General features: G+C 43.4%; 1 protein-coding gene across 6 annotated transcripts in view; it reads right to left on the bottom strand.

Moving 5' to 3' along the window:
- epha3 (eph receptor A3) overlaps window positions 1–26,049 on the bottom strand; it is a 100,802-nt gene extending 74,753 nt beyond the window's left edge. For 2 of the 6 annotated variants that reach the window (XM_035173688.2, XM_035173692.2), the window contains exons 1-4: window positions 25,632–26,047; window positions 17,493–17,557; window positions 9,458–9,469; window positions 7,949–8,609 (exon numbers count right to left, since the gene is read on the bottom strand). In XM_035173688.2, the coding sequence (XP_035029579.1) occupies window positions 7,949–8,609; window positions 9,458–9,469; window positions 17,493–17,557; window positions 25,632–25,725 (832 nt within the window). In that variant the 5' untranslated portion in view covers window positions 25,726–26,047. Of the gene's footprint in view, window positions 1–7,948; window positions 8,610–9,457; window positions 9,470–17,492; window positions 17,558–25,631 lie in introns of all 6 variants that reach the window. The other 4 variants (XM_035173689.2, XM_035173693.2, XM_035173691.2 and 1 more) reach the window with 4 other exon arrangements.
- Window positions 26,050–26,365: the final 316 nt, after the last annotated feature.

A 26,365-nucleotide genomic window follows, 5' to 3' on the forward strand; every position in this document is an offset into this window, starting at 1 on the left:
CACACACACACACACAAACAGATGTGTGTACAACATACACCATATATGGGCATATGCAGGATGATTTCTGACTCCTTACTTCCTTTCTGCCTTCAGACTACAGCTGAATGGTGTCTTTAATTATTGCTATGCTCAACATTTCTCTCTCTCTCTCTCTCTCTCTCTCTCTCTCTCTCTCTCTCTCTCTCTCTCTCCCTCTCTCCCTCCCTCCCTCCCTCCAGTCATATGTCTTATTTCCCTCCCGGCAGCAGTGTGGTGAATTCCGAGTCAGTTTGAGTTGCTGTGGGCTTTCTCAGCATGTTTTAATTAGCTCCGTTTTATTTTGCACGTCAAGGTTATGGAGGATCCTCAAAAAGTCAAACAGCACTGGAGGTGCTAAAACTGTAGACAGCAGTGGAAACACACACCCACACACACACCCACACACAGTTTGAACTGGGGATGGACCACTTAACAGAGTGAGTCATGCTGCACATTACTGCATGCACAAGTTTTTTTGTGATGCATGTTGACACAGAGGAGGTGATGTCTCTTGTCAGATGAAATTCCCCAAAAAGTTTTCCTTTCTCAGGAGAGTACAATAGAGTATACGGGTCGCTTAAGGGAAAAAAGTCTGACATTTTTAACTTGAAGTCATATTATGAGTAAATAAGTGATACTATGAGAATAACGTCGTCATTTTAGTCTCCATGTGATTTAGAGGGGGGAAGTCAGAAGATCACTTGGTCGCCTGTTAGAATGAAGAATATGGGTCATTTTGTTAATTTAATTCCAGTATTAGTTTCACAAATAATAGAAAACTTTATCTTTTGCTTTACCATTATCATGACTTTTTAAAGATTGTGCAAGAAACTGTCCATTCTGAAGGAAGAACCACACAAACCTGAAGGAAATGTTGGAAATGTTGGTCATTGGTTACATCTGTGTAATATTCAAAAGGGTTTTGAGTTTCTCAAGAAACAATGAGATGGGTAATCGAGATTTTGGATCCAGAAGGAGAGGAACTCTGGCGTGCACAGGTTGTCCTGGCTGCTTGTTAAATTTTTTTCTCTTTTTATTGTAATAATATGATGTTCTCATCAAATTACAATGTTTTTCTTGTAATACTATTATTACGTGAGTTTTTTATTCAATTGCAACTTTATTGTAATATTCTGTCATAATGTCAGCCCAAAGCTTTGTTCTTCTGCCCATACTCCTTTTAGGAGAGATATTTTTTACTCATTTGGATTTGTGGAATTTATATACTGTCGTGTTGACACCATGAATCAAGACCTTTCTCAGTGAGGCATTCAGTCCAGGCCCCGTCCTTCCTCCCGACCTCTCCTCCCCGTTCCAGCTCCAAAAAGACTAAATAGGAGGCAGCACACAGCCAAAGGGCTGCTGCAGAGAAAGCCTCCACACTAAGCTGAACTGACAAGAGAGGAGGAGACTGGTGCAATGAAACGCCAGTGCTAGAGCGCAGCCATGTACAGTATAGCACTTCATTCACCCAAACAAACACGTACTTACATGCAGGTCAGCATGATTTGATTCACTCGGACTGGTTTTGAAAATGTGTGCTGGACGTATATTAGAAACACCTGCTCTCAACAACATCCATAAAGGTGCACACCAGCAACAGCCCATTGTTGCACTCCTCTGTAGTGTGCGGCTTTGCATCGCGAATGTGTGCAACTAGATGTGTAGCAGGGTGCAGCTGGAACACGGAACAATGGCTCGGAGGATGCACACACACACACACACACACACACACACACACACACATAGACAGAGAAACACAAACAATACTTGCAAACACATTTAGCAACAACAGAGGACAAGAGCAGAATCAGTGATGTAGTGTCTATCTGCTTGTTGCTAGATTAGAAGTACTGTCTGTGTGTGTGTGTGTGTCTCTGTGTGTGTCTCTGTGTGTGTGTATCTCACTGTGCGTCTGTGTAGAACTGACATGTTCTTGTGGAGAGCCGGACAGTTATATAATGGCCAACACAAACAAACAGAATCCTTCCAAGGGACCAGAGGGGAGCCAATAGCCCCATGACTTCACAGCACTCAGCCGCAACAGTCTGGCAGTAACAATATACAACGAACACAGAAAACAACGAGGGATGAGAACAAATAAGAAAGAAAATGTATAAACACAACTGTGGGATTTGCACAGGGCTGATGAAACGCATATGGGTTTTTGATCAATACATATTGAAAGCAGGAAACAAAGCCAAAATATTTTTGCTCTGATGCTTATTATCTAGACTGTATAGCTGCTTTCAAACATCCAGTGAACACCGGTTGAGTTACCGAAATTATCCCGAGTGGCTACTTGTAAGAACGCAAATGTCCAAGCTACTCAGGATTCACAGCTCGCGAGTGGGCGTGTTGATGAACTGATAAAAACTAAAAGAATACAAATATCTTAAGATGAAAAAGAGGAAGCACACACGTAGACGAGACGAACGAAGATGGCAACTTAGAAAAACTACAAGATTCAAGAGCTTTGGGTGATATGGCCCGACGCTGGTGTCAATGTCCCGTTATCCCCTGCCTCCTGGATGCTGTGCCACCCCCCACCTGAACGCTTCAGACAAAGTCCAGACCCCATTGTACGAACTTTTTCTGAAAACGGCTTATGTCACATTTATGATGCACAAAAATGATTTGGATCCCTTAAAAACATTGTACGTGTAAAATTCAAAAAAGTAACGGATTAATAAATCTTTGGTTTCCACTTCAGTCCCCTGTGATGAAGATTAAGCTGCATTCATGGATTTATTGAAACGGTACTAAGAGACTACGAAACACATCTGACAGAAACAGAGCAACGCTGGTCCTCTGGGGTGAATCCAACTCAATATTCTCTGGCAATTCAGCTTTGGTTTGGCCTGATCACACAAGTATGTGTGACCCTCTTGGCGAGCTCCATGCTACAACGAGTTCCTTCAACAGCCACGTTGGATGTCCGTCGGACTTTGCGTCACCGCGGGAGACGAGCAAACCAGAACAATGAGATGAAATAGAGATAGAGATTCAGCGGTATTGGCAAAACGAGCGATCCTAATGACATTACAGGGACATAAGAATACTGTTGAAGCTGAATAGAGCTTTTCATAAAATCAAATTATAAACTAGACGCTGGATCTTTTTTCGGCGTGCTGCGCTCCAGTATTTGATTGGTCCGGCTTGACGGAGGCTTGCGTGACAAACTCAACGGAAAAGACGTATAATGTGAGTCCAGCATGTCTGCTCGAGAGCCAAGCATGTCTGTGCATGAGGGCAGCAGCTAAATCACTTAAGCGAGAGAGTGGAGAGTGATATAAAACATTCGACATGAGATGGGCGGCGCGCTTTGAACCGGCGTCCAAGAGCGTCAGCCACCGGGGAGAGAGCGGAGAAGGAGGGAAGAAGTGCAGGAAGTAAACAAGGAGGAGAAAGAGGAGACAGCTATTTGGAAGCGTTGAGGTCGATGTGGTCGTCAAAAGTACGTTTCTTTAGAACATGCATCATCAGGGTAGAAATGATTAAAAATCACATTTTTCTTCAAGCCTTGAAAAAGTTTATTTTATAATCAACAGTGATTTTCTGTTTTCCTCTACTTTTAGCACTTTTAGCACACTTAGCATTTGTGTACACATTTACTACATATGTGTAATTTCAATAAACATTATGGTGCTGGCAACTTCCAGGATTGTGTGTCTTGATAAATCAAGCAGGAATGTAAACCTGGGTTCTCTCGCTGAACGTACACCAGAACAGCTGCTTGCATTTGCAAAAACGCACACACACACACACATGCACACACATGCACACACACTCAAAACACACACATAGAGAGAGGGAGAGAGAGCGAGCGAGAGAAACTCGACAGACAGACATCCGTTTGCTGTTTTAGGATCAAATTATGGTTGCAGGAATTTCACACTGATGGTAGATAGGAGCTAGTTCACCTGCTGCAGTCCGTTCTAATGACAGATGAAAGACTGGCTTAGTGAGATTAGATCTGGCCCCACATTCTCTGTGGAAAGGCCGAAGCCCGCTCACAAAACATACTGTAATCCAGACGATGACTGACACGTGAATTCACATCGAGCAGTGTGAAAAACTGAAAAAGTCCAGAGTCCAGTCCCTGGAAAAAAAAAGATCCGATGACAAGTTCTGCTCCGATATGGATGATGAAATATCAAAATGTGTTCACAGCAATATACTTCTGGTCCTGTGAACTATTTAATGACATATATACATGGCAGACATCAGCCACACACACACTCACACACACTCCTATGACGGCAGCTCACACATGGTGACCCAGTGCCAAAGCCAGACAAAATTCATGGGCTTGTTTGAAGGCGCCACCGAAAAAACAACATTCTTGCAGTACACACAACCACACAAACAGGCACACACATACACAACCCGGCAAGATAATGACAGTCTAATACTAGAGTGTACTCTATTAAAGCCCTTAAACACACTTTGGAGTCTGTATAAACATAGGAAACTGCTCCCATGCTCTCTCATATCCTCTCTCACACACACACAAACACACACACACACACACACAGAACAGAGACTTAGCTAAGTGGAAGATGCCGCATCAAGACTTCTCGTCAAAAAATTAAAAATACAGCGAAGGTGCTCCATCCACTTCTGAGTGAGAGCGAACGGCACTCAATCCAAACACCTCTCTCACCACACTCTCTACTGCTGCTGCCTGACAGCATCTACGTTTAACCACTTCAATATTCACTTGTGGTTTAAGATTAATTTAAAAACATGTTTGATTATTTTCGTGAAATAACAATTTAAGACACCGGGGAGTCAAGGAGGCAGCTTCGAGAACAACAGCTTTATCTTAGTACAAATCTTGTCTTTTTCTAAGAATCTGGTTATTATCTTTCCAAATGGGTTTGGGGCCTCGCTGTGTGTGGGTTCTGCTCCATGTAACCACTTGAGAAACCGTGGTTCAGACACCTGCCTCTATCTGTTTCAGCCGCCTGTATAGCGCCGTAAATATGTTTTCATCTCTCTCGCCGCCTGCCTGTACGGTGACCTAACCCCATGCAGTCATCTATCTGTTAACACAGAGGGCCTGCAGAGCAAGCTGCGCGCTGGGGCCCCCGGCGGCTGCACGCGGGGACTGTGGGGGCCTGTTGGTGCAGCTGTCCCATTCCAGGGTAACATAAGACCTTATTAGAGTCCATTAGACCTCTCTGAAACTAATAAGAGATTGTCAAATACATCCAAACATTCACACAATTCACAGAGAGGCAGGAAGCGAAAGGAGGGTGGCAGGACGGGGGACAGGGGTCTGCCATTTGTCTACATAATGTCCCATTCTTGGGGGTAATGGCAAAATTTGGGCCGTGGAGCTGTGACATTTTTTATTCATGTGATTTAGCAAAATAGTTTATTTGTCCTTTGTTTTAGCAGGATTACACAAAAGTACAGAACAGATTTTCTTGAAACTTGGGCCAAGGAAATAACAGATTTGATAAAGCCTTAATATATTTTGGATTAAGATAGTGAAATGGAATGTGGACATATGACACTACAATTCGGAGTTATTCTAATGATTAAAGATGTTTAGCTCCCTTATGGAGATATCTTAAGTTACATCTATACTAATACGTTTTCATTTTAGAAGGAACTCTGTCCACGTGAGCCTTTTAGCTCTGCATCAATAAAAATCCCCTTCTATACTAACACACCTTAAAATCATGTGACCATTCACATTGACCATTCACCCTGGGCATGTAAACAGGAAGCAGACTGTCTACTCTGTAGTTGGTTGCATACATACAGCAAATACCATGAACGAGAGACAGCATTGGTGAAAAGAAAGACGAGGAATTCCTTTTTCTGGATCGGCGATTACTGAAGGTGTTTATGATGTTTTGCCTTCACTGCTTCCACAAGCAGTGATGCATTTTAAAACTAAAAGGTCGTAGTGTAGCCGAATCCTTGTTGCCATTCTTTGTCTATAATATAATATTTCACCTAACCAGTTTACATTTTGCACATAACAGGTTTTCAACACACAGCTGCCCCTAAGTTTCTCCTCGCATCTGGACAGGGAGACAGGCTCGTCTGGAGTTCACAGCCCCAGAAAAAGAGCTTCCCTCGGCCCCGACAGCAGGGGCCTGACCTGGGGGACACACTTTGATCTTTAATTAACACCGGGCACGGCTCTGCAGAGGAGACAGTAGATGAACACGGAAGCATTTGGGAGCAGCTCATAACTAAGACCGAGAGACAGAACGACATGCAATGTAGTTTTAACTTTGTGTAGCGGTTGGAACAGCAGAGGTGGCCACTTTCACATAGACGCTGTATCTTGGCTTCTTTAATTTCTTGCCTTCCAGCTGTGGAGCTTGCTGAGACTGAGAAAAAGAGGAGCGCATATAGAACGGAGTGCACCGCAGCATCCTGCCACAACAAAGAGAAAGTGAGGGTTTCATGGCACATGCAGCTGGTGCTTCTGTGTCCTCGGCCAAAGCTGCGGGGAGCAGCTCGGACATGATCAAACGGAGTATACATAAACACAAACCAGAAGAGCATGAAGTAAGCAAACATAGATATATTCATGCATCTATTGTCATTTTATGCAACATACCACATGCACTGTGTTATTTAAATATAAAATGAATGCAGAGCTCTGTGAAAACTGGCTGTGTGGAACAGATGTGAAAATACACTGATGAAATAAGTGAACAACATCCACAGAGGCCACCCAAAGGAAATTTTGTTTTTCTGAAGTGGTATAGTTTGATTTTGCTCTGTAGTGTGGGTTAAACCCAACCCTACAGAACATGTGTTAAAGAAATGCTCTCGTGAAGCCCTCATGAAATATCTATACACATTTAGGAAGTTTATAACCCATTATACTGTGTTTTTAAAACTGACATGGCATGACGTTTAACCTCTGAACCCACCAGTTGCTTGATCCCAAAGGGGATATGAAAGTTGTTGGAGAGGAACAAGAAAAGTCAAAGGACAAATGCAAAAGTTTGAGGTGGTGCGTGTTTCACAGAGCAGTGTGTGAGTCCATAGAATTATCACCAGAGTCCATTCCTCAGTGATTTCGATCATTGCAACATTTTGATTTCTCTCCAGCAATCAGCTGTCGAAACCTTGAATCCTCCGCAAAGCGTTTGTGATGATTGTGTAGCAGATGGAAAGAGAGTTAAGAGTCAAGATGGGCTGAAAATTAAAGACCTCCAGGCAAATACTTTGACTTATTCAACCACCTCCGAGGCAACAACAGACTTTGGGGGTGAGACTTGAGTAACTGCAGACTCCAGTGTCGAACCCACTCATGCCTCCGCTAACACCCGCAGCCATCGCCACAACTATTCCATTATTCACCATCCACTTCGGCCCCTGCTCCTTTCTTCTGCATTATCTGCCCCATCCTCGCTCCTCTGGTTAAGATCTTCCCAGAGCTAATGATGTGTCACTAGAGAAGATTACAACTGAACTACTGAAGACTCCGACCTATAACTCAAAGACCCAGATAACACAGATAAATATAAACGTACAACTGCAGACTTATCCGCAATCCCTCTGGGGATTTTGGGCTTCGTTTGAAGGCAACACACACACACACACACACACACACACACACACACACACACACACACACACAATATGCCCATACACTCACAATCATACTCATACACACATGCATGCTGCATAAAAGGTTGGACATTTGAGATCAAAGGTTCTCGGCTGACAGATATGAAGTGTGAGACTTTTCACATCAAACACTTCTGCAGCCTTGGCGAACCTTGCATTGTATCACACACGGTATAATAAATAAGGACAGAAATGCAGTCTGTGGATATAGATTCAAAACAGAAATGAGGTTTTACACGTAAAGAAAGGTAGACAACAGAAGACAAGGAGAGTTGCAGAGTAATGAAATGCACGGCTAGAAGAAGACCAGTCTTACTTTGACAGGTGTTGCTTCGCTCCTCGTAACCCGGGTTGCACAGACACTTCCCAATAGGCACGAGCCACTCCCCCTCTGTGCTGCAGTACATTCGCGGAGACTCCTCCTCTTTGGAGTGATTGACACAGGAGCCTTTGACCTCCACCAGCGACTGCGAGTCCATGGGCACAGTGTCGGGGAAGGAGGCCAGATTCCTCACAATGTACGGGCACTTCTTGAAGTAAACCCTCACCGAAACCAAAGCTACGCAGGCGCCCACGTCCTGGAACGCCAGGTAGAAGCCCTTCCTGGTCATGGGACCCACCTCGCGCACCTCGGTGTTGAGCTTGAGGATGCGGTCGCCGAGGTCCATTTGGGTGAAGCTCTCGTCAGCGGCGATGGTGTCGATCTTGGTGAACTGGTGCTCCCTGAAGTGGCTGCCCTGGTCGTCGTCCGCCTCCAGGTAGAGGAGGTTGAAGGTCTCCTTGCAGGTGCCCAGGACCAGCGGGATGGAGTTGCAGTCCCTCAGGGTGAACTTCAGCTCCACGTAGATCTTCTGGGCAGACTGGCGAGGGATCCAGTTGGTGCGGAGCCAGTTGTTCTGGCTGTACTCCATCACGTTGCAGACCTGAAAGGTCCTGATCGGAGTGTAGTGCTCGTCCACCCCACTGATCTCTTCCCACTGAAAAAGACGGAGAAAGGGAGAGGTGTAGGAGAGAGACAGAGAGTCGGAGCAACAGAAACAGAAAAAGAGATAGAGAAAACCAAATACAAGAGAAATAAAGAGGGGAGATCAAAGGGAAATCAGGGAGTAGCACAGCAAAGGATTGTTAAGGAAGCAGGCAGAGTTGTAAGAGCAAAATTGTAATAAATGATAGGAGGGTGAAGGCAAAAGAAGAATAGAAGGAGGGGAAGCGATTTAAAAATGTGTAGAAAAGGTAAAGAGTTGTTTTGGGGGCGAATAGAAAGGCGAGCGAGAAAAGTAGAAGAGTGAGTAAGAAAGAGGGAATTTGGAGTCAGAGAAGGAGGAATACGAGGAAAAGAGGGGAAGATAACAGAGAGAGAAATAAAGTTATATCCACCCTGTAAGCATTTACATATGAATTATTTAGATTCAGATTCTTGCTGAATACTAAGCATCTAATAAACATTTAAGGGTGAAAAAGAAAAAGCACACTACGAGATCTCTTATAAATTACTCTAATTAATTAAAAGCAAACTTGCTGCCTTAGCCAAATTTTCTAGATTGGGGCTCTGTGAAAGTCTCCTACTAAATTTGTGTGAAGCTGCTTAATTACTGTTAATATTAACAAAATCTCGTAGCGTCTCTTTTTATTTTTTCACCCTTTTAACTAACATGTTTTTCTCTACGAGTGAGGACTCTCAAGCTGCAGTCTTGGTTATTTGCATCACAGTACTACTGCTACTGAAGGAAACGTGCTCAATCCACTATGGAACAAAATAAAAAAAAGGAACTACGACGTATAGACAGATGTGAGTGTATACCAGGAACGTTCGTGTCTATCTTACATTTTCCCTCCACTGGGAGAAAGCAATGAGAGAGGAGAGGAGAAAAAAAAAAAAGAAAGCTGGGGTCATTCCTTTTGAATTCAACACAGCGGGAAGACTCATTGATCATACGCTTTGGCTTTCTGTGTCCAGGCAAATCAACACTGAATCGGAGCGATGATGAATGGGCAAACACCTGAAACACTGGGCTCATTGTTGTTAAAAATGACATTAGGACAAAGAAATGGGCGCAAATGTGGAAATGGATGCTTTCTTTCTATTTTCTTTCTGTGAAAGTCAGAATGGATGTATAGGCCTTGAAAGAGGGAGAGAGAGAACCCTTTTTTGGAGAGCGGGAGACTGAATTAACGCTTTCACACAGGAGTTAATGGAAACATAAACCAAAGTACACATATACATTCACATAGGGCTCTTGTGAAGCGTTTGGAGGCTCGTAGCGGGCGGACGCAGCAGGTGCTTTCAGCCTGAACACAGAAATTAATGAAGAGCTAAGAAAGACTTGGTTCTCTATTACATGTTTCAGTGTGTGTGTGTGTGGGTGTGGGTGTGTGTGGGAGTAAAGCGTCTCTATGAGCGTCCGGTGCTTCAAGGAGCTCTCAGGCTGAAGGATGGCCACTTGCTTTTCATCTCACGGCCAAGTTAATGAAACACCCCTGGGAGGAGGCGAGAGAGGAAAATAGAGAAAGTGAAAGAGAACGAGTCGGGGAAAACAGCGAAAGGAGGGAGAGACAAAGTGAGAGGAAACTTGAGGGGTGAGTGATTCCGTTGGTGTTTAGTCTCCCCCGTCATGCTTTGCTTAGCGTCACCTCATTCATCAGGAGTGTAGTCCAAGCTCTCTGTGGGGCTAACAATAACAGGGGTGAGTGGACAGAGCTGAGTGGGGCTAAATATAGAGAGGCGGAGCTGAACTTAACATTTTCACCTCGCTCCGCTAAGACGTGGAAACCGCTCGGCGTTACATGTAAATATAAAAATGATGTGATGACATGCAGAAAGGTACGCTGACAGAATCTGACACAACAGAGAGGCAAGACAAGATCTCCCACTGACTCCAGTGATGCTGTTGACATTATGTCTGATAAGATAATGTACTTACTTGAGCATAATGAAAACAACGTATCCTATACTCTGCTGCAGCTTCATATACAGTCTATTATTCTTCCTTAAAATTAAACATTTTTCTGCCAGGATAGGATGTGACCCACGGACATATTACCCTGCTAAAAAAAAAAGACTATATACAGAAATAGAAAGGTTCACATTTGGTGCAAAAAGACATAAAAATAGGACACTTCAATGTTGATGAAGGTGTTGACACAGAAAGTTGAAATGTGTGTAAAATTGTGTTGGGTCGTCAGAGCATTAAGCGTCGCTTTTGTTGCAACTCTTACATTTATGTATTTGCAACTACGTGTAATAAGTGTGTTGACATACAATGTTTATTGGATTTTATTTATGAGAAACGAATTTCTCTGTAAAGTGACAAAAAGTTTCTGTTTAATTTGTGGTATTGTAACATATTTTGGTTTTAGAAGAAGGTTATGGAAAGATCTTGGTCTCAGTTAGGTATTAAAAAATACTGACATTTCTTTTTTTCTATTGCTAAGCAGAACCACAATCGTCACCCTGACCCAAGCCAAACATTTATAGAGTAACCATGTGCCCCAAATTTGGTTGTCTAGCACTTTGTACAAAAATGTACCGCTTCCTCGTCTAAAACATCAATCAGTATAAGTGGAGCAGGCTTACGTGTCGCTCTGGGTTGTGTCTCGACTGTGTCTCATTACTTCAAGGGCTTCTCCACTTATTGAGGGAAGTATTGTAATATTTCACTTTGCCAAGTTGTTTCCTCTTAAGGCTCAGTTATGCTCAACATTAGATACGTATATACGCAAACGGGGACTTCTGTTACGTACTCTGCGTTTATTTAATCCGTATTGGTGCTCGTCTTTTAAAAACTTACCAATACAAAACAGATGAAATGGAGCAGGACCGAAGGAAATCATGGGGGGCAGTGTAACCAATAGTTCAAGCGAGACAACGATAAAAGACTATCGGGATGTTTGTTGTTGTCAGATCTCTTGAAACTGCCATGCCCTCTAGTGGATGTATTACTTGACAACGTGAAGAACTCATAGACGTTTGTGGACAGTGAGGGTTATGTTGTTTGAAACGGACGTATCTCTTTTCGTAAAGGCTGCATAAACGAGCCTATTCCCTGAAAAAGTGGCCTCAAGGTGCAAAGCCTGCATGTGTGAGTGTGTCTGAAGCATGTGTGGTGTACAGCATCACACTGAGCAAGCAAATGTGTGTGTTTGTGAATAAAGCAGATGTTTCACTTCCTCTCTCGTTCCCTATGAGAATGTTGTATGTTTGCTTTGGTGCTTGTGAATGTATGTGTGTATTCTATTATATGCAGATGTCTGTGTGAGCCGCTGTAATGTCTCTTTCCTTTATGGACTTTCATGTCGAGCATAATGATGCCGACCGGGCTAAATCTAAAGTGACTAGAAGTGATGGGTCTCTGCTTTTAAGCCGCCTTCGGGAGGGGTCTGAATTTGACCAAGTGCAAACACACACAGGGTTCAAAATCAAACCCAGGTGTGTGGTTGTCTGCGTGTGTGTGTGTGTCTAAAGTATTCTACATCCTTTTGCAGAGAAGATGACTCGACTTGAGCAAGTCAGAGCCAAAGTAAACGAGACCTCCGCTATGATGTGAGGATCTCACTCTGGAGGATAGCATCTATTACATGGAGTTACCCTCCTCACCCAACTCCCCCCAACATTACATCATGAGAATGGAGTCCTCCAACCTTGAATCACTTTCCTGGGTTTAGTTCGGCAAGAATAGTTTTTTCTAACTGTCCTTCGCTTGAAAAGTAAGAAAAAGAGAGTGAGGGAAAAAAGGGATAATGTCTTTACACCATTACCTAACTCCCAGGGGCGGATCCAGGGGCAGGGTCAGGGGGGCACTGGCCCCAGCTGAAATCTGATTGGCCCCTGTCAGTAGTCTTTTTTTCGCAAAACAAACTAAGAATCCAGATTGCTAAACAAAAGCGATAATGTTGATCGATTCTAGAAAATCACAATTATATTCAACTACAACGCTTCAAAAAACAAAACTACCAGAGCCACCTTTTACGACCTCTACTTCTCGCTTTCTGCAAAATATCTGCAACCAGCAGAGTCAACTCCCGCTGGGAATGTCCGGAAGTGTTTGTGTGTCAACCAGGATAAATAAAGGTCCAAAAGCGAGCAGCCACCCCCTTGTCTCTCTCCAGGGGGGCGTAACTCACCTCTCCCTGCCCTCTAATTGATATATAACAACACTGGGACCCTACACCAGTCCTTGTAACCTCTGACCTCACCCCCCCCCCCCAAACCCTCCGCCTGACGGTCACAGCTGGGGCACAGTTTGGTGTGGGCTCGTTTCTCTGATCTGTGCTGTAGGTAGGTGCGTCGGCTAAAGGGACAGTAAAATGGACTGTGGTAACTCGATCCGCCCGGGACGTAAAAACTAACTGCAACAGGCACGTCTCAGAATCACGGAGTCAGCATGCCAGTCCACCCACTTCAAAGACATGAAGGTCAATAGGAGTTAAGTTCTTGGACCATTTTAGGTTAACAATGCATTTGACTGGTTGTGTTTTAGGGAATAAGATTAAGAAAGAGAACCTTCGATTCCAAGGTTTGACAATAATGGCTTTATTTCAATGATTTTTGTGACAGCCTAATAGTTTTGTCTTCCAGACTGCAGTCTATTTTAGTGATGTCACTCCTTCAGTAATTCGCTATGTATAGGAATGACTGCCAAATCTACATTATAACAATAATTATAGGGAAATAAGTTCTAGGTTGGAATAAATAAGGGACATATTCAGCGTCTCATACATTATAATCAAAATCTGGCATATTTTTTTGCTATTAAACCAAACTCTTCATTTATCTGTGAAAAAAAATCTATTAGTAATTCCTTTTGGACATGGAATTACTAAATAGGGCTTCATAATGAAAGTCAAGCAATGAATTCACATATTGTGTACAAGTATCCATTAGAGCTTTACAGCTGGAGAGGAGGGGTGGAGCTAAAAAACTGGAGTGTCCACAACAAGTATGCGGCCCTGCAGCTCATACGCTTCGGGTTCCACGGAGGTCACGGTGGTCACAGACACGACAACTGCAGCATATCAGTCAGAGGACATTTCACCAGCCGGTCTTACCAAAGGGAAACCTGAACACACACTTCATTCCTCCCCATCTTCCTCACTCCTCCCAGAGCCTCACCATCGCTAATCATTGTTTACGCTTTGCTCAAGGACACGTCAGCAGCAATTGTTGAAGGACGATGGAAGCATGAGAGCCTCCTGATGTGTATATGCAAACAATTCTGGAGAAGGAGGATCTGTGCACTGTAATTCACATGGTTTTTTAATGCGTCTTTAAGGCCATTGGCCAGCTTGTTCATTAATTCATTCACTTTTATGTATTTTCCATGAGCTCCATATTAGCTCCATATGTGACACATATAGGACATCCATAGTATATCTGTACATTTGCTTAGGTTGTTTTTTATTAATATTGAGATCTAACATTTTCATTGTTTGAGTGGTAATCATGAACAATCGGGATGTGAAAAGTGAAAGTGGCAAAGTGAGTGTGGATTATTGTGATACGCTGGCGAGCTGACCAGGGATCAGCTCCAGCCCCCCCCCGCGGCGCTCAAAGGAAAAGCGGTACAGATAATGGATGGATGAAATTGGGATATAATTCTTGGACTAAAGGGTATATTTTATTTAATGTTGGACATGTTATCATGGTGTATGTGTTTGCTGTCAGTCAGCGTTAGAAGTGGTCTTACCAAGAAGAAAGCATCTATAACACACTTTGAGTTTCCTCCTCCTCTTCCTCCCCTTCCTCCTCTCTATAGCCCCCTCGACTTGGCCAGCTAAACCTTGTGGATGGACCTCTCTGTTCTCTCGCTCTATGTGTGTGTGTGTGTGTGTGTGTGTGTTGTGTGTGTGTGTGTGTGTGGTGTTAGAGGGGAATATGCTGGTCAGGCTGATTTCACAGACAGGGTGGCAGCACAGCACCGAAAGCTTTAAGAGCTCCTGGGTGACTAAAGAAGTTGAAAACGCCGTCTGTAAGAGCAGCAAAGAAAAAAGAAGGAAAGCTGGCCGACTAAAGAGATGGACTCAGCCCAAAAAATAAAAGAGACATACACATGTGCCCCCACGTGAGGACTGGAATGTGAGATGTGAATGTGTGTGTGTGTGAATTAAATATTTCTCATTATTCCTGACTGTGTATGCAGAGTTCACCCACTGTGACCGCTGGTGGGTTTTTTTCTATGAATGTCAAGCTTCTTTAGCATGACACAAAAGTTCAGTGGGTGCCATTGTTCCACAGCTTAGAAAAGACTTTTACAATCCTGTGGAGAGTATAAACCTAAACATGTAAAATATTACAATTAAAAATACAAAGCAAATTCTGTATGTGGTTTTCCTTGGGATGTTGATTGAGCAGTTCCATTGATTTCATACACTACCAATTGGTTTAACTTATAATGTTATTGTAAAAATGTATTAGGCCCCTTTTTACAAGGGACAGGGATCGCAATTTAGCCAATAAAATAACCCTTTGATTTATAAAATATTGTCATGAACTCATTTTATTTAAGCATAAAAAACTGTTGAAAATGTTGGAAATATGGGGTTTAGACTTGAACTGAAGCGGTTTCCAATCACTATTTTAAACTCACAATAGCCTAGTTAATCTTTACACATGTTAAATAATAATGATTGATAAAGAAACACGTCAACACACAACAGTCCTGGCAAAAACAGTAATGTGGTTGTATCCCCTCTTGGGTCCTATATGAAAAATGGACTTCACTTTGTGTGTGCCCATTAATTCTATTTTGTATGCAGAGCCAGTGTCTGGGGTGTTGGTTTGCTGCTGAAGAATGCTTTCAAAGCAGCAAGAATGTAATCTTTAACACTCTTTAGTCTTTAGTGAAGGACTAAGCCCCCTGGACACTGCTCAGCAATCAGCCGGCCTCCCAGACAGATAAAAGTATATCTGGATCACACACACACAAACAGGCCGGTCGGTGGCTCCGGAGTGAACGTCCTGGGGAGGCTAAGCTCTTAATTTGTTCTGACCAGAGCACGTTGGGTCTCGGTGGGCCAATAGCGCCGGCCTCACCATCAACGTGAATGACCTGTGTGTGTGTGTGTGTGTGTGTGTGTGTGTGTGTGTGAGGGCTGCCACATTATGAGAAATCATTTGTGAGCAGCAGTCTCCCAGGGCAGGCTGCTTATCGGAGCGCAGTCAGTGGATGACGTGAGTAATTACAGATGATTCACCTTGAGGACTTGATCATCAGCAATATCTCTCTCTCTCTCTCTCTGTGTGTGTCTCTCAATCGTCCTTTCTTGTCCTCCTCTCTCTCCTCTATTCTCACTCACTTTCCATCCCTCTTACCTCGCTCTCTCCGTCTCCTCCTTTTGATCCCGTCCTCTCCTCTCTCTCTCTCTCTCTCTTTTCCATCTGAAGTCATTTTCATCCAACAGTGACATTGGCTTCTATTCCTGCAGCATTTTCATGAACTGAACAATCACACGCTTTTTTGTCTCCTGAACTTGTTCAAAGCAAATGACTTGAAGTAAAGCAGACCTCGCTGCATAACCTCCGGCACACATTCCGCTGTCCAGTGCTGGATCATGTCCCCGATATCGATGTTTATTTTCCTACTCGCTCACACGTGAAAAACATCTATCAGCACGACATCAATCTCTCCCTTCAATCCCTCTCGCAGTTGTCCTGTAGCCTGCAATTGTTTTTTTCGACTAAACGCATTTCGCCCGCAGTTTTTCCAATGGAGCATTTTCTCTCTTTATTTCAATTTTTTTCATTTGTGGTTCAACCTTGTTGATGAAACTCTGAGCATTCTGACGGTGCCAGTTCTGTACATGGCCGAGGGAAACGAGGTTTGGCAGCTCCACGGAACAAATGACTGGATTACCTTAAGCCACTGCCAAGGAGTAATTCTAACACTTAATAAAGGAAAAACGAGGAAGTGTGCTGTGTGTGAACGTATGTGTGTGTGTGTGTGTGTGTGTGTGTGTGTGTGTGTGTGTGTGTGTGTGTGTGTGTGTGTGTGTGTGTGTGTGTGTGTGTGTGTCAGTGGGCCAGCCCCGAGGCACAGTAGTCCAAATACTTAAACAAATAAACACTGAGTGAGAGCCCACTGGAGGGACCTGCAGAGAGACGCTGATAGATGAGGCTACATAGGTTGTTTTTTTTTCCACAATTGTATTGGACGATGTTGCTCCTGCTTTAGTTTTTAATGGAAGCTGTTTTTATTAAAGATTTATGAAATTTTGCGGAACAAAAACGCATCTTTGAAATGTAATTGTACGTTTTTAAATGAAAGAATGGGTCATGTTAAAAGTTGATGAGTACTGAATACAAAACATGTGTGACAGACAGAATGAGGTGATGCACGTGGAGAACAAATGTATTAACAAGTAAAATCCGAATGGAATTACAAAGTTTGGATGCAACAGCAGTAAAATGTCATCTCTGTTGTTGATGTGATGTTTACTTGAAAAAAAAAAGGGGGCTAAGCTTATTGACATTCATATGTGGATGCTTTTGTGCCTGGAACCCCAAAATCCGTTAATGCCTTAATCTTCCTTTAAACACACACACACACACACACACACACACTTAAATAAACAGGCGCACAAGTACATTTTCCCTTAAGCATGTCGACCATATGGCGAGCTCCAAATGCTTAACCTTTAACCTGCAAGATGGAGAATGCACAAAAGAAATGTCTAAAGAAAAAGTGGGTTAATCTGCACTTGGCTTGTTGGGTCGTCCTGACACGGGGAGAGTTTTTAAAAAAATCCTGGAGTGGTGTGGGGATGAAGAAGCCCACCTCCACTCCGCGTGGGTGGATCTGTCTCCCGAATGTATGAGGATATTAAAACATGAAGTGGGAAAACACGGAGGTGGAAAATATACTCACCCCATGCGATGGGTAGGAAATCCATCCTAACTCCCCCTGGCTTGCTTTAGAGTCTAACAGGTTGACTGTGGTGAGGGAGAGAGACAGAGAAGAGAGAGAGAGAGAGGGGGGGAAACAAAGAGAACATATAAGTGTCTAGTCCTTGTTACCCCCAATTAGCCCTTATCTAATCCCGCAGGAGGGAGCACCAACTTTGAGCAATGATCATGACTCTGTTTACTCAGCTGCCACACCCACACACACACACACACACACACACACACACACACACACACACACACACACACACACACACACACACACACACACACACACACACACACACCCCATGTTAACCAACAGCGAGGGCTTGCGGGCTCGTTTTGCTGTGTGAACCATCAAAGCCGGACGTTGGCCACAACACAGATATCCTGAGGAGGTATTGATCTAAAGTGGAGCCAACATTTCAAAAACCACAAGGAGAAGTGTTTATTTCACTGTTTATTTTTCTTTCTTTTGACCCATCTTAACCCCTGCTTGTAGCGTGTGTGTGTAGCCAAACACACACACACACACACACACCCATGAAGACTGGACTGCAACCAGGTGAAGCAAAGCAACACCACATCTAAATTGGGACGCACGCTGCCAGCTTCAGAGGTGGTCAGAAATTCAATTGGGCACTGTGAAAATAAAAACTAAATCCATTTATAATGAATGGAAATACAATTATACACGAGTGTCCTGCCAAGAACACTCGTTCTTAGGCAGGAACCAGGCAGGGGAGAAGGAAATCCATGTCTAATACAAGCAATCTGAAACAGAACCGAATAAGACGAGGACTGGCGTGACGCATCCTGCGAGTCGAGGCTTCGGGGTTCACACAAAAAGGGGTTTCATATGGCGAACGTCATGGTGCCGAAGTAGCAGCCATATGAGTGCTATGCTTTCAAGTGTCCATACTGGTAAATTGCACCGTCGCTGCCCACGTCCTCAGGCGAGGGTCTCATGTGAAAACGTGAGGAGATCCTTCTTGCCAACCCGTGATATGTCAGCGAAATCGACTCTGACATATAGTGTCTTCCTCGAGCAAAAAAAAAAAAAATACATAAGCTACAACATTTTCTATTCTGAGTATATACACATGGCTGTGGTGTGAATGATTTTCATCGAAGACACCTGTCAGCATGGACCACGACACGCTGACAGATGGGCCGTGAGTGGGGAATGTGCATGGAGGCAGCCGTACGCTCCATAGATTGCCCCACTTCTCCTGCAGCGGTTAGTAGACAATACTTTCACTTCTAGTAAAACAATAGAATACTTAAGTAATGGAAATAATTTTGAAATATTTATTACTGAAGTTAATTGAGATGAATGTTTAAGAGAAAACTGAGACAATTAATATACTGCATTGTTGTATGTGTGAATAAGAAGTGACTTTAGGATGAAACTAACTAACCCAGAGTGAAGTTGGAATACAACCACCGTAAATATGTGTTGCTAATTTTTTTATATTCATGTTTGTTTTGACACGTCTCCTTTTTATTACTGAGTAAAGAAAATGTACTAAACTTTCTGAAACAGCTTTTTTCTAAAGCCTCTTTCTGGATACATGCCTTAACCAGAATGGCACTCAGCAGAGCGTATTCCTCCGCCCAGGCCCTAAAGTCCCCTTAAATTCAATCAAGCTGCACCAGATTTCACACTGTCGTGGATATCATGTGCCAGATTGTTTTTTTCCATCAAGATCCAGGAATTATTCTGTGGGGAAATGGTGAAAAGGGCCCCTTTTTTGCAATATTAAAGGAAAGTGATAGAAAAAAAAATCCTGGATTGGTCTCTCAAACTGGATCCTCACCAAAATTTAATAGGTTTTCCCTCGAGCCATTCAGCATCCTTCCACCAAGTTTCGTGAAAATCACTTCCATTGTTTTTGTGTAATCTTGCTTACAAACAAACAAACCAACCAACCCAAAAAATAAACAAATGAGCAGGGGTGAAAACATAACCTCATCGAATCAAAACTAAAAAACATGCATTTGAATTAACATGTTGTCGTCTTGAGCACGCACACTAAATTACTTACTAAAAGGTCGAGGATAAATAATCAGCTAATATAAACTGGATGAGGAGCAATGATGTTTCACTTTTCTGGTCTCTCCCACCAAGTTAGAACCTGAGACTGACTCAGCCTCTTACTGCTGAGAGTCAGTCCACAGCTCATGACACACACACACATTCAAGAAAAGACCCACACATATACCCATGAAAGCATACACACAGCAAAAGGAAGCAGCGGTGCGGTAAGGCCCTGCAGCTGTATCTCCATTCACCCTGTATTCCCCCATCCAAAGCTTCAGTAAGCAGGAGCGTACACATGTCTGAAGAGTGTCAAAGAGAGGAGTCGTGGGTCATGAAAGACCAATGTGGCACTGTGGAAAATGCTTAAGTCAAGATAGTTTTTACTCCCCACGAGCAGCATGAACTCCATTGGCAGGGAGCTGGGATTTCGCCTGCTCTGCATGAGCTAATTGTTGTTCCACACTAGAACAAAGGTTGAGATGGAAATCATCCTTTTTCTTCAGGCAGGTTTGATAACTATCAGCCTGCGTGGCAAAAATAAAAAACTGCCTGGGATGGAAGCTGGGAAAATAAGAGACACACACACACACACACACACACACACACACACACACACACACACACACACACACACACAGACACACACACACACACACACACACACGGACTTATTATCAAATTCCAGGCTCCAAAAGCTGAGTAAATTGAGGCTCACCTGAGCTGTAGCCGTGCTAAAGCCACTCAGCCAGTTGAGTGGCAGTAGACACATTCCTATTAGAGTCTAATGAAGCTATCTGTTCATGTCAGATAATAGCAGCTCAGCATCCAGGGCCATTGCTTCCAATTTACATTTCTCAACGAGCCGAGCCCACCACTCAAATTGAGCTGAGCGGGGGAATTTGAGAGCAGAAAATTAGATGGCTCTCATATCGCAGGAGGAAAAAAAGCCCCCTCCAGCTGCACTTGGCTGGGGTAAGTCAGCACCCACACACGCGTGCACGCACACATGCACGCTCACAAATACATGCATGGATACTCAGACTGAGCACAGTTGCAAAAAAGACACAGACTCGTACCAAATCAAACCAAGGAACAAGACGTGTGAACAAAAATCGAGACACATATCTTCTGAAATGATGCGCACACATCCCCACTTAAAAAGAAAAGCATTTACACACACACACACACACACACACACACACACACACATAGGCTATGCACACACCCACTTGTACTGCATGCACTCTTGAGATGCTCATCAAAACATGCACATATTCCCACACATGCGCATTGAATCAGGAGCAGAATAAGACACATTCGCTGTTTTCTTTTTCTCGGGCTCTCTCTCTCTCTCACACACACACACACACACAAACAGAAAAACACACACACACACACACACACACACAGTCAGTTAGCAAGCTAGCGTCAGCCAAGCATATAGTCCCTGCCCCATCAGGGAGTGCCTCTAAACGGGAACTCGGAGTATTAATAGCAAACTGAGTCAGCCTGTCTGGGAGGGAGCAAAACATCATAGAGGTAGAAACAGGTGAATCAATACATAACACATACCTATAGGCCGCCATCGCACAAACATACACACACTCACACAAAACAACCCCACAAAATGGGGGGTAGAAAACTAAACAGCCAACCAGAGAGCCCTGCATGTATTTTTTGGTATAATAAACTGATTGGACTGCATACCAACTGGCCACCCAACCCAATGGGCACCTTCCAAACGCAGTTAAAGTCCACGGCCATGTGGCATTAATTCTCATCTCGTCACTTGCTACAGTGACCTAGTATCATTTGGCAAAGCACGTGTTGAAATATTAACATGAATCATCGGAGCAGAGATCCACAGGGCGGCTGTTTCCGTGTCTACGTTCTCGTAATGGCAGCGGCTGGCATCGAATGACTGTCCTGTTTGGCACAAACTTAAAACTGATGGAACGTTAATTATTTCACCCCCCCTGACTCTGTGCCACTTGCTAACACACCCCCAGTAAAACACGATGAAAGAAAGTGGGTTTCCCAACAGATGCGCAACGGAAAATTTAATCCTCAGCCTTATAGACACAATTAAAAATGTTGGATTAGTGGAGGAGCCGTCAAGTCAGAGACGCTGGGACAGAATGGACATCTCTGAGATCTGGTGTGTGATGGGTGGACGGGCTGTGTCAGTGCAGCCTCCGTGCATGTGAAGGTTGGCAGGCCGCAGTGCAGGCAAAGTAAGGCGACTTGTGTCTGTGTTAAAGGGTGAAGTGTTCACCTCCCATTATGAATAATTCAAGTGCAGAGTCGCTCTGTCTGATGTTGCTGCTGCTGCTGCCTGCCCAGCCCCTCTGCCCCCATTCCTCTTTCTTTCTTTCTTTCTTTCTTTTTCTTTCTTTCTTTCTCCCTCTCCTTCTTTCCTTCTTTCTTTATCTTAGCCTACACAAACACTTGAACACTCACATAAAAGCACACAGCACTCCTGCACACATACTCTATAATTCTATATCCCTACACACATACAGTACATACACACACTCACAAAGACACACACACACACAAAACCCTGTCTTTATCAGACTCCGAATCTCAAACCACCTGCTGTTAAACTGAGAATGGCGTCCCTCCATCCCCAGCTCGGTGTTTGTTGAAGACACAGACATGACTACACAGTATATGTAGAACCAGAGCAGGGCTGGTGGTGTATTTTAAAGATGGGCGTGTGTAAGCACATTTCCAGCACCTCTGAAAGGTGCCATCGCTCACAAACGCCCGCTCGTCCCAGCGGGACCGCTGCGCCGGGCTCCCCGGGCCAAGCCTCCCCACCGCCGGCTAAAAATACCAGAGGCCTCCCGGACGCCCCGCAGCGGGCCGGCGTCACACCACGCAAACAGACACACTGCAGCACAGGACCAAAAAAAGTGACTCACAACTTAGGTTTGTTTGTTAGTTTTTTCTTCGATTATATGTCGACAAAAATGTCATAATATCCCCAAAGTTGGGATAAATCACTCGAAGGTTTCCGCAGCTATTTCTTTTCTGCATTTCATCAAACTTTCCCAGAAGTTTTACACAGTTTTATTGCGACCTAATGAAAACCAAACTCTAAATGCTATATATCTTTTTTAAATGGTCGAGGCTCAGAGCCGAGTTTGGCTAAGAAATACAGACTTCTGGTCTCCTTATGAATAGAAAGGAAAATAATAAAATAATAATTCGCCGTCATCCCGTCATACAGCTGAAGTTTGTTTTACATTAATGTATATTTTTCTCTATTTACCAAACAGCTATTTGGTGCATTTATAAATATGTCTTTCATATAAACTAGAACATAACGGATGTGTTATCGAATACTTTTTGGGACCACAGGGTTTAAAGTTTGCTAAAACGTTCTTTGTGCTCAGCTCTGAGTCATTTCATCATTTCATCAACAAAAACTAAATCTACGTGAACACTGTTCTGCTCATTCTCTCCCTCTCTTTTCAAAAATTACGTGGATATGGTAAAAGAGAGGGAGAGAGAGAGAGACGAAGAGAGAGAGGGTTTCGTGATTTGTTAGCTTTCTCACTGTGTCCAATTATATATGTGAATATATATATTATTTCTTAAAAGATCACGTGTGTGGTGACTTTAAAAGTGACTTTAATAAAACCAATAAGTGAAATAATCAAAAATCCCATTTTCAGAGTTAGTTCACTGTAATTCTACTCAACTCAATAATTACCTTGAAGTTACAGTGTCTGTTTATTTACTTTGTTCCAAAAGGGGAACATGCATCTGTGTAGTTACTTCACTCTTGTAGTAACTTTACCTACGTTTTTCGTCCTGCTCGTGAACAATAATTAATATTAGGACCACGTCTTGTGATTGAAAACTGCAGCTCTGTCCAATAACAAAGCAAGAGGACGCATCTACCATCACCACTGTTAAACTCGAGCTGTAAAAGAGAATGGGAGCTGATTGTGCTTATTGTAAATCGTGTATACGTTTGTGTGTATCAAGACGGAGCAGCTCGATACTGACACTCTCTGGCAGATGCATGTGCTGGAATAAATGGGAATTGTTGCGATTGTGTGTGGGTTTTTTTTAACAATTAAATATTGACACTTTTATTTTCTGTTCTTACAAACTGGTTCGAGGATCTGTTTCTCTCTCCCTCTGTCACACACTGACTCCCTCTCCAACACACACTCAGGCCTACACACACACACACTCTCTCTCTCTGCCAGTGGATTGTTGTATATTTTGTGAGAGTGTTGTGTATTTTTTGTGTGTTCTTGTTTATTTTCCAGTGCTGAGCGCGTTGATAAGCCGCTCTGCGTCCGTCAGCCTTATATTTCAATAAGCTACTTAAATCTCGGCTCTTACAAAGTAAATAAAGTTTCTCAGAGCAAAGCAAACAAAATCTCGCAGCACAGACCTGGTTGACCTTGACTTATTCAGTATTTATTTATAATTTTATATTATTTTTACCATCCGATCCATGCCTCTTGTACACGATAGATGGGAACCAGTGATGTGTTGCTCCATGACGAGCAGAGAGCAGCAGGACCGCACTCCCTCCATGGCACAAACTCACAGCCCTTAAGTTTTTTATTTTTATTTGTTGGATCAAACAATCAACCAAACTTTTCGTTCAGAGGACAAAAGCACAGTTTTCATTTAGACTTCCCAAGGTCATTTAAAAGTTTAGGCGAAAGTACAGCCTAGGTTCACAAATAAAAAAAATAAAACAAGTTCAAGCAATTTGTTTGTTGCTCAACACGGGTCATTGGAAAAAATATATATCTCCACGGAAACAACACAATCGATTGTTTGTTTGTGTTCATGTGTTTCTATCAGATTAGGACCGAACTATTGTGATGAGGCCAAAACTTTTCAAACTCATCCCAAAACCCTCAGGATGAATTCATAGTGTCTGTTTGTCTTCTACTTGTCTGTTTCCACTCATTTAATTACTTGAGAGCAGATCACACCCACATACTTGTAATTACTTGGTGTGTTAATATTTTCTATTTCCCAGGGACCCAACAGTGTGGGTCTCTTGGGCCAAATTTTCACTTGAATGTATTTTAATATATTGAATTTTTTCTCCACTTTGACCCCGCAACAAAACATCTATAAGCCTCAATGCGTATTTACTGGATGTAAGAGAGTGGTACTTGTTTTTTTATTTATTTATTTATTTTGAATAGAGTTAAGCAAATCCTGATTTATAGGATGATGTTGTTTCACTTGTTTCCAGCACAGTTCCACGTGTTTGAAGCAGAGACTGTCCTGAGAGTGGACTTCATTCTGCCGAGTCTCCACATAAAGAAGTGAGCGAAACTTGCTCTGGAAAAAAACGGGAATGGAAATCACCCCCACGACAGTTATTTTTTTACACAAGACATCGGCTTTAATTCTGTTTTATATATAAAATACAATCATCACAGCTGTAATAAAGGATCGTGTGTTTGCAAGGTCCCCATGTGGCATAGTCTACCACTTTGGGTTTATTCAGGTCAAAACCATAAAAAAAAAAAGAAGAACCATCCGCGTTTTTACGCACAATGCGAGTGCGCTCATCTTCTATTTATTGCCTTTAAATCGGCGCGACTGGGAGCGTAACTGGGGCGTCTACCCCAAACGGGTTCCTGGATGAAACGCATCAGCATGAACCTCTCGTGGAAACAGAGGACAGCGGAGTTTTCTGTACATCTTCACATCCTCTTCAACAATGCATTGTGCGCGTCGGGGGGGCTGCTTCGCCAACGCTCACTTCCGATTTAAACAACTATTAACCCCGCGTTTCGCGACATAATCCCGAAATGAGGCTACCGTGTCTGGAGCTGCTGTCAAGTTTCCCGTCTTGTTATTGTCTGGCACTGATCACACTCCGGCTCCCGGTGCTTCTTAGTCTCCGCTCCGTGCGCTCCGGATCAGCTTGTTATTGTTATCACTTCCAATTTTGGACACTCTGCGCACCGCTGGACCCGACGTGTGCCTTAGCGCACGGGAGCGCACACGCACACACACACACACACGCACACGGTCACATAAACACGCACATGTCCGCAGCCGGAGAGTTGCCCTTACCTTCATTGTGGGGGTAGATGACGGGGAACGCAGGAACAACGCAGGACAACAAAAGCGGTAAAAAGAAGAGGAGTGATCGCGGATTGCAATCCATGGCGGCGGATCAGAGGTACATAACTCCATGAAGCCACTGACTGATCTGAGAGCGTCTTCTCCCCACTCAGCCCTTCTCCCTCTCTCTCGCTCTCGTCTCCCTCCGGCTGGAGCAGTTTTCCGCTGGGTCCTACAGAGTCTGGAAAACACAGCGCGCAAGTTCACCACAGGTCAGCTCCAGTCCTGTCTCCTTGACGTGAACGACACAACTCAGCCACATTTTGTTTTTTTTTTACACCAGAAGTCAATCCAAGACCTGTGAGCTATAATCACTGTAATGGAGGGTAAGACAAATATGAGAGATCTATCTGGGAACAAAAATGGGAAACGCCATGTGTCCCCACAACTCTAATAATTCACTCAGGTTGACCTCCTCTCTTTCCACTCACTGTCTCCCTCTGCTTTATTCTCCCAGGAAGTTGGTTAAATAATAAAGTTATAGGTTTTGGTTATTAAAAGGAAATATGTGACCTGCTGGTACAGCAGCATGTCACTTATAGGCTTTATTTGAAGTGCAGCACATGGAGGCAGGACCTGGAGGCCTTTTATTCCAACATAGCGAGTGTAAATCAAATGTACTTTTTTCCCCATTTCCCTTTTTTAAACAGTGCAGTGGAAGGGCCAACAAGAACCTGATGTTT

Source organism: Hippoglossus stenolepis, chromosome 13 (assembly GCF_022539355.2).
Source record: "Hippoglossus stenolepis isolate QCI-W04-F060 chromosome 13, HSTE1.2, whole genome shotgun sequence".
Lineage (NCBI taxonomy): Eukaryota > Metazoa > Chordata > Actinopteri > Pleuronectiformes > Pleuronectidae > Hippoglossus > Hippoglossus stenolepis.